This window comes from Pimephales promelas, chromosome 18, assembly GCF_988280905.1.
Source record: "Pimephales promelas chromosome 18, fPimPro1.hap1.1, whole genome shotgun sequence".
Lineage (NCBI taxonomy): Eukaryota > Metazoa > Chordata > Actinopteri > Cypriniformes > Leuciscidae > Pimephales > Pimephales promelas.
This window is the reverse complement of record NC_142786.1, coordinates 7,998,544-8,015,960: the sequence shown is the minus strand read 5'-3', so window position 1 is coordinate 8,015,960 and position 17,417 is coordinate 7,998,544. Positions and strand designations below refer to the sequence as shown.

General features: G+C 37.5%; 2 protein-coding genes across 2 annotated transcripts in view; one reads left to right on the top strand and one right to left on the bottom strand.

Moving 5' to 3' along the window:
- The window catches only part of lipea (lipase, hormone-sensitive a), a 58,644-nt gene extending 51,130 nt beyond the window's left edge, over window positions 1-7,514 (bottom strand). The window contains exon 1 of the mRNA XM_089122999.1: window positions 7,153-7,514. Coding sequence (XP_088979125.1) covers window positions 7,153-7,225 — 73 coding nt within the window. The 5' untranslated portion in view covers window positions 7,226-7,514. The remainder of the gene's footprint in view (window positions 1-7,152) is intronic.
- Window positions 2,724-17,115, top strand: slc9a3.1 (solute carrier family 9 member A3, tandem duplicate 1). The gene is made up of 17 exons (XM_039678935.2): window positions 2,724-3,279; window positions 8,576-8,878; window positions 9,104-9,264; window positions 11,221-11,299; window positions 11,386-11,563; window positions 11,701-11,921; window positions 12,026-12,228; window positions 12,332-12,421; window positions 12,749-12,819; window positions 12,902-13,031; window positions 13,202-13,365; window positions 13,590-13,707; window positions 13,797-13,967; window positions 14,048-14,096; window positions 14,528-14,599; window positions 15,809-16,064; window positions 16,149-17,115. Exons 1-17 carry the CDS (start codon window positions 3,054-3,056, stop codon window positions 16,165-16,167), a joined length of 2,511 nt encoding a protein of 836 aa, XP_039534869.2. The 5' UTR covers window positions 2,724-3,053; the 3' UTR covers window positions 16,168-17,115.
- Window positions 17,116-17,417: the final 302 nt, after the last annotated feature.

Below are 17,417 nucleotides of genomic sequence, written 5' to 3'. Positions count from 1 at the left end.
ATTTGAATGATATTAACATTATATTCACCATATAATATTAATATTATGATTGACAGCAGAAGAGAATTGTTGTAGCCTCAAGTGAAAAAGTTTGAGTAATGGTTCAATGAAACAGTTTTGACAAGATAAATAATAGTATCATTGCATGTACATTGCAGAAAGCTTGTTTTGTAAATCATTACACAGAAATAAAAATGTAAAAATCACAGAGCAGGATTTGAACAAACACACAAAACACCAATAAACACTTAAAAAGAACAATTTGCATAATCCCTCACTTATTAACACACAGCAGAACAGGAATGATAAAATAAGCAACAAAAAATACTGTATTTACTCAATTTACAGCAAGAGGAGAGTTATTTGTCAATGACCTTTGTAGATATAAAAAACTGTAATAATAATAATACTTTTTATTATATTTTTATTTTACTTTCAATAAGGTTCCAAGGTGGAGTTGTGTTGTTTTGCCTTTAGCCTTATTTTTCAGTTCAGTAAGTAGTGAAACTGTCATCTTAGGATCTATTAAAGCCAACACACACACACGAGTACAGGCCGTACCGATCACTTCCTTTTTTTTTTTTTTACGTCACATTCACACAGGGACAAATAAAGTAAAAGTTTAACTCAAAATGTGTGGAAACTTTTTATTTAAACTGCTGTATACTAGAACCGCCAGAAGTCAGCAATATGGTTTCACAATGGTTTAACATCCTTATAAATATAACATTAATTTCGTAAATCTATGTAATGGGGGAGGGGAAATTTAAATTAAGTCCCCAATCATTTACTCACCTAATGTTTGATTCAAACCCGTTTGACTTTCTTTCTTCTGTGGAACACAAAAGGAGATGTTTAGCAGAAAACCCAAGCTGCTCTATTCCATACAGGGTGGATAGTGAAAGGAACTGATTAAAAGAAAATCATACAGGTTTAGAATGATGCTTAGAATGAGGGTGAGTAAACGGTGACATTTTTTTATTTATGGCTGAACATTCCTTAAATTGGTCTAAATGGCTATGATGTTTTCAGCCCATTCTCATCCCAAGGCTTCATATACGATCCTTTAGATATCCAACGCACATGGCACCCTTTAGCGTCAATATGACACGCAGATATATATGGGGCAGAAGGTGCCTCCTAGTCAGTGGTGGAATGTAACGAAGTACAAATACTTTGTTACTTTACTTAAGTACATTTTTCACGTATCTTTACTTTACTTAAGTAGAATAAATAGTGCATACTTTTTACTTCGTTACATTTTGCAGCAATTATTATACTTTTTACTCCACTACATTTCTACAACTTCTGTTACATTTTCATTACATTTTCTGATGCCAAAAAGTAATCTGACCGTCCGTTCGTTGCACGGTTTGTGTCACCAGTGACGTTTGGTTGCCATGGATACATCAATGCGTCTCCCACGCAGTGTGTTTATCGTGCAATTTATAAGCGAAAATTAGTTTTTACGTGCATAGGAAACGTCTCTGGTTACTTACGTAACCTATGTTCTCTGAATAGGGTACGAGAGTGAACCTATGAAAGAGAACACACCGTGTACGTTTGGTATGGCAAGCCAAGAGGTTCAGAATTACACCATAAATTAATCGCGTTTACTGCCAAGCATAGTTATTAACATATAGTAAGGATAAGCATGGTTTATATTGCCTAATTGCAAGCTTGTTTCAGAAATGGTGACAATAATTTTTTCCCATCATTATTGAACATCATTATAGGGAGTATTAGGTTGAATGAGTTAGATTTAAATGTTTTATTAATCATTAGAAGAGAATCAATTGTTATGCAAGTACTTTTACTTTTAATACTTAAGGTACATTTAAAAGCAGGTACTTTTTACTTTTTACTTAAGTATGGTTGTCATTGTGTTACTTCTACTTTTACTAAAGTAAATATTTATCTGGTTATTGCAACGCATTCTCATCCTTTAACGTCATATAGAACGCTATATGACAAAACGGCGCTATACTACGCACATGGCACCCGTTATCGTTAATATAACACGCGCTGTGAGGGCTAAGTTTAGGTGTGGGGTAGGGTGTGCGTGTCATATTCACGCTAAAGGATTTATAACGTCTTGGGTTCGCGTGTTATATTAACGATAAAGGGTGCCATGTGCGTAGTATAGCGCCGTTTTTGCATATAGCGTTCTATATGACGTTAAAGGGTGAGAACGGGCTGGTTATTTGTACTTTTACTTAAGTACTGAGATTCAGTACTTCCTCCACCACTGCTCCTAGTGGTCTAACCCTAACCCCAGACATAAACCTACTCTGTGCGTGTTATAGTGACGTAAAGGGTGCCATGTGCGTTGGATGTCTACGCATTGGCAAAAGCGTCGTATATAACGCCGCCTTGGGATGAGAATGCGTTGACGTTTTTCCAGGCTAACTATTGACTGAACTCTACAACTTTCAACTTCAAATTCCTGTATTATATGTATTTTAGAGAGTCTCACAATGCAATTTTCAATGAACACGATGTAGTATCTGGACAGAATATTTGGACCAAAATGTGCAATAAAAACCTTCAACATAATAACACAGCAGTACGGGATGTCAAAGTTGGCTAAACACTAACCAATGTAAAACTTTTCAATGGCAGCAGAAAGAGTAATCATCAAAAACGTGACAGAGTAACAGTCCAGTGACGTAGATCTCAGCCCCCTTTCTATGTAACAAATTAAAGGCTGACTAGAGGTTTCAGCCCTACTCCTATTACGCTCTTACACTACCTAGATTGAACCACTGCTCTCACCAGGACCACAAACGCAGAGACACAACTGATGAAAGCACTGCCAAGTCACTTAGAGAGGGATCAACTTTGAAAATGACTGCAGATTTAAAAGAAAACTAGCTAAAAGGGGAAACTGCAATCCTTTGTTTCTCCATGGACTTTTCATTTCAGGACAATCAAGCAGAAAGAGCACACTGGGAATCTTTACTTGGACTGGATTGTGAGATTTTGTGAAGGACAACTTCAGTCTGGAGAGGAGAATGAGACTGTAACTGCATCTTTAACTGTCATCCGTAACAATGTCGAACTCTACTTATCTCTGCCTGAGGGCAGTTTTCCTGGTGTGTTTTGTTCACCCTTTAATCCAAGGACTAAGCGCAGATGCAAATGTGGTCCAGAGTCCTCGTCCTCGACTGGAACCGAATCTCACTGGACTTCCAATAGTTACGTTTGAATGGCATCATGTTCAGACCCCATACCTGGTGATAATTTGGGTATTTGTGGCTGCACTGGCTAAACTATCAGGTATGTATCTTCCCAGGTCACAGGGGACATTCTCTGAATTTTAGCCAACGTTCTGGCGAGGTTCTTTCAAAGTTATGAACAAATGTTCCTCCAGCTAAATTAATAGAATGTTTGTTCAGAGTTATCTGGTCTTTAATAATGTAACAAAAACTATTTTTACATTGTACGTTAGACATGTTTCTTTTTCTGAAACATATTTACTTTTTTTAAAAATGTTGTTTGTTTCAGAACATCCAGAGAACATTTAAAAGTAACATTCCTATAATGTCTACAAAATGTTAGAGGTCACCTATTGTGGCATTTAAAATGTTCCTAATATTGTTCTGGGAGTCCCCAACAACAGTTTTACATGAATGCAATGACAAAAAAAAACACTTTTGTTGTCTAATAATATGCATTTATTTTTACTTGATTTGCTCACCGACTCCCAAATGATTCGTACGACTCATTTTTCCAAACCACTCCTTTGCGTGACGCTAATCGGCGGCGATTGGTCAGATGATCCAGTCAATTATTGTTTGTTAGCCCAACACATAAACATATTGATAAAGCACTGCAGTACTACAAGATGCTCTATTCTTTATGACAACTCCAATAACAGCGACAAACATTTCACATATTTAAAAAAAAATTGACATTGCGACCTAGAAGCTGCGCTGAGCGTAACTTACACACACACACACATACTTAGACCTTACCCAGATAGCAAACTGACATTGAATCAACGTGGAAACATGAAATCGAAACAATCGAAACAACAAATTGAAATCAACGTTGTTTCAACGTTATGAAAGCAAACCAATTTTCGATTTTCATTTAGCTTTGAAGAATGCCGCGTCTGACGTTGGTTCAACGTTAATTCGATGAGCAAAATCAACGTTGTTTCGATGTCATGAGAGACGTCGTTTCCACGTTAATTCAATGTCAGTTTGCTGTCTGGGTATGTAGCCCCGCCCCTTTTCAGTGTTGTGCTCGTTGTCTTTTGACTTCCGGTCTGTATTTCCAAGCACCTCTCACCACTATGCTCCTGCGCTTCTGCTGCATTCTCGTTACAGTGGGGCCAAAAAGTATTTAGTCAGCCACTGATTGTGCAAGTTCTCCTACTTAGAATAATGAGAGAGGTCTGTAATTTTCATCATAGGCACACTTCAACTATGAGAGACAAAATGAAAAAAAAAAAAAAAAAATCCAGGAAATCACATTGTAGGATTTTTAAAGAATTTATTTTTAAATTATAGTGGAAAATATGTATTTGGTCACCCACAAACCAGGAAGATTTCTGGCTCTCACAGACCTGTAACTTCTTCTTTAAGAAGTTCTTCTGTCCTCCACTCATTACCGGTATTATTGGCACCTGTTTGAACCCGTTATCTACAAGTTTCCGAGGGGCGCTCCTGTAAAAAATAAAGTGGGTGAAACTTCCGGTGAGGCGGCGGAAGTAGCATTCCAATGGTATTTTGTGTGTTAGTTAGCGAAGAGGCTAGCTGTTTTTCTGAGAATTATTTTACTATTGAAAGACGCAAATCTTTATGAGAGATGGTGTTACGGAGCTCAGGGACAACATGTGCTGTTCGCGGTTGTATGTATAACCGCATTAAACTAGTTCAGTGGATTAAACAAGATTGTTTTGAACATAAGCTGAAAACGAAATCAGAGTGATCCTGCCAGAGCCCGTCTCTGATCCTGCCAACGACTGTAGTTTCCATCACCTCCCAAAAGACGACGAATCTTCCTATGTACATTTGTTTAAATTCTTAATATTCTATAAACTCTATCAGCATGTGGTTGGCTGTTCGCTACTGATGTTACAACTAAACTCAGGATCAAAGCCTGTGTTGACAGAAAACCAAATGTGCCAGTTAATGTATTCAAGCAGCACATTCATTTATAATTTTGAATAAACTCCAAAGCACAATGACTAAGTGTGTATTTTTAATTTTTAAAATTATTTGTCAGCTCGCACAACTGTCTGTCACCATGCCTTGATGAGTATTGATTATTAATAATGTTATTATAATACTCCCAATCAACTACTGCGGAGGGTAAAGGTACTGTTATTTCACCCTTTTGAATTTCGTTGAGGTTATGTTCCCACATCGTTAGCTAGTTTGGATCGCAATAACTTGAATGACTGTCAACTGTTGAACGAGTGTGTGGTATGTCAAATCGCGCTTTGTTTACTTCCAACCGGAAGTCGCGCCCACTTTTGACGCAAGGCCTCATGGGGCGTAGGAAACTTGTGGATAAAAGACTCCTGTCCATAGCCCCAAACAGTCACACTCCAAAAGCAACTATGGCCAAGACCAAAGAGCTGTTGAGGGACACCAGGAAGAAAATTGTAGACCTGCACCAGGCTGGGAAGAGTGAATCTACAATAGGCAAGCAGCTTGATGTGAAAAAAATCAACTGTGGGAGCAATTGTAAAAAAATGGAAGACATACAAGAGCACTGATAATCTCCCTCGATCTGGGGCTCCACACAAGATCTCATCCCGTGGGGTCAAAATGATCATGAGAACAGTGAGCAAAAATCCCAGAACTACATGGAGGGACCTGATGAATGACCTGCAGAGAGCTGGAACCAAAGTAACAAAGGCTACCATAAGTAACACACTACACCGAGAGGGACTCAAATCCTGCAGTGCCAGGCGTGTCCCCCTGCTTAAGCCAGTATATGTCCAGTGAACGAAGGAGTGGCTCCATAAAAAGCATTTCAAGGTCCTGGAGTGGCCTAGCCAGTCTCCAGACTTCAAACCCATAGTAAATTTGTGGAGGGAGTTGAACGTCTGTGTTGCCCAGCGACAGCCCCGAAACATCACTGCTCTAGAGGAGATCTGGATGGAGGTATGGGCCAAAATATCAGCTACAGTGAGTGCAAACCTGGTGAAAACTTACAGGAAACGTTTGACCTCTATCATTGCCAACAAAGGTTATGTTACAAAGTACTGAGTTGTAATTAGGGATGGCTCGATACCACAATTTTGGCTTCGGTACGATACCAGAACCTAATACCTCGGTATCGATACTAAATCGATACCACAGTCGGAAAAAAAGAGTCTAAATTTAAGTGAATTGAAACAATTTTATTAAACACTGCTTGAAACTCTCAACTAACATATGTGCAAAGAAAAGTACCCCCCCCCCCCCCCCAAAAAAAAAAAAAACTTTTAAAAATTTTTAAAAATAAAATTATGTGTAGGTAAAATTTTGATTTGGGAAAACCACTGATATTACACAATTAAAATAGGTTAATATAATAGATTAACATAATAGAATAATGAAATGACGTAAACCATTAGCTGTCATGCATCAACAGAGAATTATCAACATTTATTGCATTTATTCATCTTGGTTTGGTTACTGTTTGTGTTTGGGCTCATATTATGCATATAATGCATTGCAAAAAGTAATGTTATGATGCTAAACATATATTAGGATATTACATTTTTAGGTCATTTTATTACTGATTGATCTAGAAGATTAATCAATGCTATATTGTTAGGCCAGGTTCCTTAATGAATGTTGACAAATATAGCTTAATTGTAGGCTAATATTATTAATATTTATATTACTACCCTATCTCTCTCTCTCTCTCTCTCTTCGCCACAGCCTCAGTAATGCCATTCATTTATCACTTTTATGCTTTATTAATTTAAATTAAATGAATATATTTGTTTGAAATAAATTGCAAAAATGAGATCATGAGACGTAAACTGAGATCATGAGACGTAAACTGAATTGGTATAGCGTGTCATGCAAGAAGATTTGAGCTTTCGTGTTTACCATATCATATTTAATTGATAAGCTCTTAGGTATGTGCGCTGTTCAGTGTTCAATAAAAGTCTAAATTAAATCAGTTGAATGATGAACTCACCAGTCGATCTCTTGAACAAGTCAGGATGAGCAACTGACGAGCGCTTTGGCAGATTTGATGTGTTGCCTTCCATGGCAACACATTATTGAAAGCAAAGTTTGCAGAGTGGTTCATTGAGGTCTGTGTCTACACTATTCTCATTACTTTAGTAGGCAAAGTAATGCCTTATTTCACTAATACTGCTCTCTCTATTTAATAATTTCGGGCGTGTAAAAACCCAAATGAAAAAGCTTTATTTCCACCGTGTTCCTTCGTTTGCCAGTTTCGCGTGACTTGCGTCAGTTTCGGTAGCGCACTGCCGCCTAGTGGAGAACTTCGGAAAAGCAGCTCATCAAATACCGAATTTAACAAAATGATGATATTGTACCGTTTTAAATTAATTATATATCGGTATTTTTGCAATACCGGTATACCGCGCATCCCTAGTTGTAATTAACCAAATACTTATTATCCACCATAATTTGCAAATAAATTCTTTAAAAATCCTACAATGTGATTTCCTGGATTTTTTTTTCTCATTTTGTCTCTCATAGATAAAGTGTACCTATGATGAAAATTACAGACCTCTCTCATTATTCTAAGTAGGAGAACTTGCACAATCAGTGGCTGACTAAATACTTTTTGGCCCCACTTACTTCACGCTGGCTCTGAACGAAAACACGCTGTGGAAAAGCGCTGGCCAAGTACTTTTTGTCCCTCTCTGCTATTATAGTTTTTCAAGATGGTGGAACTACATGGAAGCCTCCATGGACCTACCTGTCCCATGTATAATAAAGATAGGCCTAATAAATTCTTTGTTTACGAGGATAAGTCAGATAATTGGCAGAGGTATTTGTAAACCACTGAGGACATGTTTATGAATAAAAATATTGATTTTAAATAATAAAATACAAAAAATAGTACACATTGTTCCTTTAAGAATGTTTTTTTGTTTATTTTAGAACATCATTTTTGTTTGCTGGTTTGAACTATGAAGTAAAAATTGATTGACACTTAAAAAGTAAGAAATGAAATCTGTTGTGTAACATTTGTACTTGCGTACAATATAATTAGAGACAGTGGTCTTCCTCATGAATGAACTAAAGAGTTTGTTCTAAAGTTGATGTCATTCTTTAATGAGAGGTTGAATTTTAGTTCAGTTGAGTTCTGAGAAAGGAAGATGATCTCTTGATTAATACCTTGGAAGTGTAGAAACAATACAGTGTAACTTGACAAGTCCTGCGAAAGCTCAACGATTCACATGAAATAACGTTGTACGCACATTGCTACTCATGTAACTGGTTCATGATGAAGCATGAGGCTTGTGAATAATATGGTTAGTATTGGTATTCTTACCCTCATGACCAAAAATAAGGTCACGAGAAATATAAACTTAAAAAAATCATAAAAAATCATCTGTCTACTGTTCTCTCTCTGTATCTAGTGATTGAACTAAACCATCATGTCACCAGTGTGATCCCAGAGAGTGGAATGCTCATCATCGTGGGCTTTATTTTGGGAGGAATCGTCTGGGGAGCAGACAAGGCGCAGACTTTCAAACTGCTCCCTGCCACTTTCTTCTTCTACTTGCTGCCCCAAATCATTTTGGATGCAAGTTACTTTATGCCCAACAAGCTATTTTTCAGCAACCTGGGTGCCATTCTCATTTACGCCATCTTTGGAACCTGCTGGAACGCAGCCACAGTAGGCCTGTCGCTTTGGGGCTGCTATGAGGCTGGAGCGATGGGTAAATTCAATACTGTCATTTTCTGCATTCACTGTTCTGCTAATCTTCATGTTATTTAATGCACATTGGATGTCTGTTGCACAGATCAAACCCACATAATCCCTCTTTAAACAAAACAAGGATATAAAGCCCTTGAGCCTGAAGGGCAAATATGCCCTGCACATTTTAGCATATGCACCATTATAGAGAATATTAAATTAATTTGACAATTTCTGTAATCATCAGGTGACTTGGACATCGGTCTCCTGCAGTTCCTGTTGTTTGGTAGTTTAATAGCCGCGGTGGACCCAGTGGCTGTGATTGCTGTTTTCGAGGAAGTGCATGTGAATGAGGTGCTCTTTATCTTGGTGTTTGGGGAGTCTCTGCTCAATGATGGCGTCACGGTGGTGAGTATTATTTTCCTAATACGCTTTAAATGTCTGTTTTGTTGCATTGTGTTTGTTCCTGTCTTGACCTGGTTTCTAGTATGCTCGTTATTTAATTCATTTGTTCCCTCATTTAGTTCTGTTATAAATACTCCGTTTTGTTCAGTTCTTTGTCCTGTCTTATTATTGTTTCTGTAAGTGGCAGTTTTCTGAGTTTCCCCTGCCTGTTTTCTGAGTGTTTGGATTAAAAGAATATTTCCTAGAATTCTCCTTCATCATGCGCTTCCAACAGCCACCCGTGACAGAACTTTCCCTCATCCTCATTTACCTTCCAGCAGTGTTGCTGCTCTGCCTTGAGCAGAAAGACGGCTCACTGGAGGACCACACCCGGGACTTTTTAGACTTTTTACCTGGACCGCTCGCTTTGTGCTTTTTACCAAGCCTCAGCGGTCCAAGGGTGCTAGTCAATAACTAATCAGCTTTCACCATCGTCCCTGAGGAGCCCACCAGCCCCACTCCACCTATCCCAGATCCCAGTCAGCCATCACCCAAACAGACGGAGCTGAACTCCACCGCAGACACGGAGCCAGCATCTGCCGCAGAGAACTTGGCAGGAAACAAAGCTTAGCCATGTTCCGCCCCGGAGCCTCATCCCAACAATGCGTCTGACCAGGTACGCGAGTAGGCAACAACACCCATCCCCGAGGGAGTTCTGGTGGAATTCAAGGGCATGGATGGAAGCCCCGCCCACACTCCCATTGTGGTGAATGTGCTAAGCCTGGCCTCTGGGAATTTAAAGTAGGATTTTGGGGAGGTAATTTCCCTGTTTCTCTCGTCCCCTTTGATCCTGCCCAGCTCAGAGTTTCTTGTGTCTCCCGAGTTTCCTGTTTCTCCCATATTTATTGTGTCCCCTGAGTTTCTTGTGTCTCCCAAGTTTCCTGAATGCCCACCCAGCCTAGATCGCCCATCTCTCCCCACTCCTATACCCGAGTCAGCCAAGTCCCCAGCTTCGCCTTGGCAAGGGGATCCCCTGTCTCCGATTCCAGCCACAGAGCCCTGGACTTCGCCTTGGTCCTCCAACCCATCAGCTCAACTTTGGCTCAATGCTTCCTCGGCTCCACCGTGGCCCGCCATCCCACCAGCTCCACCAGGCTCACTTGTCCACCAGTCTCTTCCTAGTTCAAATGTCACCCTGGTTCCACGACAGGATTGCAGACTGCCGATTGCACCTCTGCCTTTCCCTATGGCTCCAACGTTGTCCTCAGTCCCAGGCGTCTTCCAGATCTTTGCCTCCGCCTCAGTCCGATTAACCGTAGGCTCCACCTTGGACTTCCAGACCTGCAGTGTTACCCTGGCTCTGTGTCTCCTCGGCTCCACCTTGGCCGGCTTTATCGCAGGAGATCGTACCCTTCATCATTCAAGTCCCCACCTTGCCTCCTCCGTCTTGCAACTCTGCCCTGAACCATCATGCTGACTGTGGCCTGGGTCATCATCTGACCCCTTCTGCTTCTGGATCCTCCCTCCATCCACTCCCCCATGGACTGATTTTGTTCGCCCTGGACTTTTTTTTTCTCTCATGTTCCACATCCTCGTCCAGAGCCCTCGCCTTCCCTTCTCAGTTTGACCTTGTACGGCGCAAGGATGCGCCTTTCCAAAGGGCATACTGTCAGGAGTATGTTTTGTTGCTTTGTGTTTGTTCCTGTTTTAGTAGGATGTTCATCTATTGTTTAAATGATATTACTTTGTATCAAAACGTTTAGAGAACATTCAAAAGTAACATTCCCATAATGTTAAAAAAAAATTAAGTGGAATGTTTCCTTAACAAGCGCATAACCAAGAAAAAAAAAACATTTTAAAAACTGGGATGTTTTCAACATTCAGAAAACATTTAGAAAAAAATGGTATAATACATTTTTTGGGGAACATTAGCAAAACATTTTCATGTCAAGTTTTTTTTTTTGTCTTTCTTTCGTATAGGTGCTTTACAAAGTATTTGATGCTTTTGTTGCTCTTGGAGGACCAAGGATTGACGCCACAGAGATTTTTAAGGGCATATGTATGAACACTCAACTCCACTCCCCATACATTTATGCAAACACAATAATATCCTTTCTTTTAACTTAAAACTTATTACTGTTACAGTTTCATTTGTTGTGGTGGCATTTGGAGGCTCGTTTCTTGGCGTTGTGTTTGCCATCCTGCTGTCCCTGCTGACCAGATGCACCAAACACATTCAGATCATCGAAGCCGGCTTTGTCTTTGTGGTGGGATACCTGGCTTACCTGACAGCAGAAATGCTCTCTCTCTCTGCTATTCTTTCGTAAGAGAACAATGTAACACATACAGACAATTTGGGAATATACAGTAAACATCAGTAATGCAGGAATTTAGGCTCAATGCATAATGTTTCAAGCAATAAATTTAGCTCATGAAAAAGATTGGCTTTCTGTGTCACAGGATCACTTTCTGTGGTGTTTGCTGTCAAAAGTATGTGAACGCCAACATGGACGAGAAATCGGTCACAACAGTTCGTCATGCCATGAAGGTGCTTGCGAATGGCTCCGAAACCATGATCTTTCTATTCTTGGGCATTACAGCCATTGATACGGAAATATGGGTTTGGAACACAGGTTTCATTCTCCTCACTCTCCTCTTCATGTTTATCTACAGGATCATAGGTGGGTTTTTTAAAATACAGACAACTCTATTTAAAAAAAACCCTTTCCAAAATAGGCAAGGCATCCTTCTTGAACAGATTTATAGATTTATTCTATATTTTCAGGTGTTTTCTTGTTTACTTGGTTGTTAAACAAGTTCAGATTGGTTCCCATCGAGGTCATTGACCAGGTTGTAATGAGCTACGGTGGCCTGCGGGGGGCAGTAGCGTACGGATTAGCAGCAATGCTAGACAAAGACAAGATCCCAGAGAAGAATCTGATGATTAGTACCACACTCGTTGTGGTGTATTTCACTGTCATTATTCAGGTTAAAAACACACCCATCACTCTTATAATAATTATGAGACTCTAATATATATATATATTTCGTACTGTCCTGTAGTTAAATAATGTGTCTTGCTTGTTTTTAGGGAATCACAATGAAGCCATTGGTTCAGTGGCTCAAGGTCAAAAGAGCAGCTCATTCGGACTTGAAACTTGTTGAGAAACTGAACAATAGGGTAACTATAACTGGCAATTTTAATATTTAATATAATATATATAATATTTTAAAATTGTATAGTTACATCAAACTATAATTTAAATAAACACATTTAAATATATATTTAGACGTGTATGCATATATATGCCTATATATTATACCATATTTGAAAACAAATGAATAAAATATATATAATCATGTATTAGTTTGTTTACATGTCAAAATTTTGTTTATTGTTTATTAGTTTTATTTTATTTATTTAATATTGTTTTCTTAGTGTTTTTATTTTATGTGTTAATGTTACTCAACTAATTGTTTTTAAAATTATGAATATTTTTTTAATTAGGCATTTGACCACATACTAGCAGCAGTGGAGGACATTTGTGGTCGTATTGGAGATAACTGGTGGACCAGAGGGTATGCTTTTCACCCTTCTGTGAATAACCTCAAATATTTATATGAATTAAATAAAATGAAATGTGTTGACACTTGCTCTCAGTTGGAACAGGTTTGAGGAGAAGTATATCTGCAGGATATTGATGAAACCTAAGGCCAGAAAAAACAAAGACTACCTCTTTAATATCTTCCACAAACTCAATCTGGAGGATGCTATGAACTACGTCAGTGAGGTGAGATCATAGACTGGCTTCATATGTCGCATAATATTGCCTTTTCTATTTTAATTTCATATACAAGCATGGTAGATTGCATTGTAATACACATTTACTTCAGTACTGTTACTGTCAACAATGAAGAAGATCATGAAAACTGTATGTCACTTCTTTCTGTCTTCATGTAGGGTGAACGCCAAGGTTCTCTGGCCTTCAGTCGTAGTGATGAAGCAGCCAACATAGATTTCAAAAAACAATATGGTTCAGAATTTTCAGATGTGATGCCTGATATAATGGTTGATATGTCAAATTACGAGTTTGGAATCGAAAATGTGTCAGTAACCTCCATTGTGTAAGTGCACTGACTATGTTGGAAACACATTTAAACAATTGCTTAATCAAAGTTGATCATAAAAGAATTATGCCTAATGAAGGAGAGGAATCAGATCTAGCTACATGTGGGACTAAGAATCTTTGCCAGGGTTGCAATGCACAAAGAGCTGAAATTTGACAATTCAATTCCCTAGATGGCGAGACGTGGCAATAGTAAAGATTGTTTTGCCTCTTGTTGATTAGAAAAGACACTATTCCCTCAATATCCCGGGATATCCATGGACAAGACAGGAAAAATCCGGTGGATGACATCAATGCCCATCATCTTCTACAGCAGCACCTGTACAGGAGCAGAAAGCATGTATGAATCGCTCTTCACCAACACGCGCGCACACACACGCATATAGTTTGCATCTCATTTGGCCAATCTGTGCCTCTCTTTCTGAGCAGCACCGTCACAAATACAGCCGCAGTCACTTCAGCATCAACCAAAGTGAAGACGAGGTGCAGGAGATCTTTCAGAGGACCATGAGGAGCCGCCTCGAGTCCTTCAAATCAGCTAAGATGGGTGTCAACCCTGCTAAAAAGATCACTAAGCACCACAAGAAGGAGCTACATCAGGTATTAGACCTCCATTACATTTCTTTCAACCAAATCAGTCAATTATAGGATTGCACCTCAAACTTTATACATATTTTCAGATGTCTAATGGACACCAACAGGGCCAGGACCATCTATATGGAGATGAAGGTAACAATATTTTATTTATAAGCATCATTTATTAAAACTTATGACACTGAGAGACTGGCTGCAATTAATTGCATTTACATATTTTTAAATATATAAATTATACTTAAATATAATTATACATATAATTTTAAATAGATAAATTGTAACAATGTATAATATATAAAGATATTTCATTTAAATAATTATATATTAATATACACATATATAATGGAATATAGTAGACTAAATAAACAAAAACATATTAAAAAAAATAAAAATCTTAATCTTACAAAATACAAAACATAAACAACCTCAACATGGGATTCCCTCAAGTAAAATGTATTCTATATAAGCAATGACATTTTCCACCATTTATTTGATTATTTATACTTATTTATTAAGTTATTCTTCTCTATTTTTTATTTATATATTTAGTGTTTTTGTTTTTTTAGTTGACAGTGCTGTGGGTAGTGAGACTGGTGCTGTGAATAGTACTTTTATGAGAGACACATATACATTTGGAGGTAAGAAAAGAGTCTGACTCTGAACAGATGTTGCTTTGTACATAAAGAGCAATAAATCTATTCAATAATGTTAACCATTCTAAACTATTCATTTGGGATGTGTTGTTTGGGTCAAGACCCGAGACAATAAAATGTGATTTTGTCACATCATAATGTAATATTTTTAATACAAATGTAAAGTCATCCACTTTATTAATGTTTTTACTGTACAATTGTGCAGTGTTTGTGGAGGTTTTAGGTATTTAAACAATTTTAACATAAATAAATGATTTTTTTAAATAGGTTGTATGCCCCTTTATCTTGTGTGTTTTCTGCATTTAAACTGATTGTTTTATTGTTGTTGACATTGTGTAACAAAAAGCAATTTTCATAGTCTCCTATTGAAGTCTCTAAAAAAATAATTAAATTAAATTATATAAATTTTAAAAATTCCTCAAATTCACCCAACACTGCACAAATGTAGGGTAAACATTAATAAAGTGAGCGATATTACATTTGTTTAAAAAAAAAAACACGTACATTATTATGTTACAAAATCAAATTTATTGTGTGGGGTCTCACTATAAAAAATATTTTCAAGATTTGTTATCACAACATATTTTCTTTTGTCAAATCAACTTTATAATAATTTATTTAGTTGAGATAACTTATTATTTTGAGTTTCTGATGGTTAAATTAATCTACTTCATTGTATTAACTCACTTTTCCAGTTCAATCAACTTAACATTTTAAGGCAACCCAGGTTACTTACTTTTTTTAAGTTAAACCAACAAAAAATGTTTACAGTGTAGTAATAATCACAACATTTTTTCTTTTGTCAAATCAACTTAAATAATTTATTTAGTTCAGATAACGTATAATTTTGAGTTTCTGATGGTTAAATTAATCTCCTTCATTGTTTTAACTCACGTTTTCCAGTTCAATGAACTTAAAATTTTAAGGCAACCAGGTTACTTACTTTTTTAAGTTAAACCAACAATATTTTTTTACAGTGTAAAGACCCCAAACATCTGGAGTGTGACCTTTTTTTCACTCTCATACTAACATACAACAAAATATGATTCCAATTAAATTTTTTTTGTTTGAGCAAGTGTCAACCACCACATCAAGTCTCATGCCATTTATATTTTCTTCAAAAAGACCCTGAATAAACACATTTGCATAAAAGGTTAAAGCTTTTTTTTATGTTTCCTCCATATCTCATAAAAGCTGGCATAGAGAATCCAGCATTCATGCCAGATATGGAGAGTCCTATTCACAGCCCACCCTGGCTAATGGAGACTGAGATGGACATGGCTGTCGCACCCTCCCAGAGGGCCCAGAGACGCCTGCCCTGGACGCCCAACAGACTGCGGCGTTTAGCACCCATGAGGATCAGCACCTGCTCCACAGACTCCTTCCTGATGGCTGATGTTTCTTTAACTCTAGAAGAGCACGAGGAACCGCCCCAGGGAGACGATGAAATGTGAGTACGCATTCACCTGTTAACCAAAACTTGTCTGAAAAAAAATACAAGTGTATTGTTACTGACCATTATTTCTGAATACAGACGACCAGTCTTTGAATAGAAACTGGGACAAGTAGATTTGTCACAAAGCACATCCACAGACTTGACTGTTCCTGTACCGTCTACAGTGAGGATGTCTAATTCTGCTCATGGAGGGCCACTGTCCCTCAGAGTTCAGATCCAAACCTAATTAAACACACCTGTCCCAGTTAAGCAAGGTCAAAGTTGGAGCTGAACTCTGTGGGACAGTTTGGACACCCCTGGTCTACAGATTACAGTCCGATCTAAACGAGGTGGAACAGGAGGAATTGCTGCAGGAAATCCCATCGAAACTGCCACACGCCAATGAAATTGCTGCAACAGTGAAAGTATATTAAAAACAGGGCATATAGGTCCCCTTTAAAATAGCCAAAAACCTTCAGTTTACATCATAGCCATGAACATTATTTGCTTGTTTCTTCTAGTAAGTTTTTAAATGCATACTGTATTTTGCTGTAAGGGTTTTCTTAACCTTTACTGTACTACACTAGCCGATAGATGTTCTTAAATCAAATAAAAACTCCAATTTTGATTTCTTTAGAAAATGGTGTGTGGGGGAAAGGTTAAGACAGGGATATATTTTGTGCAATAATGCTGATAGTGAGAGCAAAGCCATTTTGTCTTTCTCAAGATTCACCTTTTGGTTTAATTTTTAATGGCACTTTAAAACAGTGATGTCACCTCTACAAGGCACATTCTTCCCTGCACCGGAAAATTAATGTAGCTACATCGATGGTTTTAAGTAAATAATTATACAAAGCGAGTTTTTCATTCCTCTGGAAACTTGTAGAAATCAGTGACGATGTTAGTGTTTTAGTCTGTATGTGAGTGAAGGTGTCAATTGTTATGTTTGTACATGGAAAAGGTCATATTATTTTAAATCAGTTGTTTTTTCTTGTCATTTAAATAATGTATTTCTCTGGGCATTTTACTTTCTTTTGTGGAATTAATAAAGAATTTATCAACATGTTTTATGTATCTAATGAATCATATTACATTAGCCTCATCTTCATCTGTTCGATTTCTATGATAGTTTTATTTACATCTATGAAAGAAAATGACACTGAAAACAATCACACTTCAGCTATTGTTGCCTTACTATTATTTATATATTATTATAGCATTTGATAAAAAATGAATGCATTTTCAAATAAATATTTAATTAGTTTTAGAATTTGTTCTGTGCTTTAATATTTTTTAAATTATGTATATTTAGCTTCATGTCTATTCAGATTAAGTAATTATAGTACTTCAACTTATTTCAGTTAAGAT

Bases quoted from the DNA above. Each gene is read 5' to 3' on its own strand.
- slc9a3.1 (XM_039678935.2), top strand. From the start codon at position 3,054: ATGTCGAACTCTACTTATCTCTGCCTGAGGGCAGTTTTCCTGGTGTGT. The intron at 11,300-11,385 runs GTATGAACACTC...TTACTGTTACAG, and splicing joins AGAGATTTTTAAGGGCATAT to TTTCATTTGTTGTGGTGGCA. The intron at 12,422-12,748 runs GTAACTATAACT...TTTTTTAATTAG, and splicing joins TTGAGAAACTGAACAATAGG to GCATTTGACCACATACTAGC.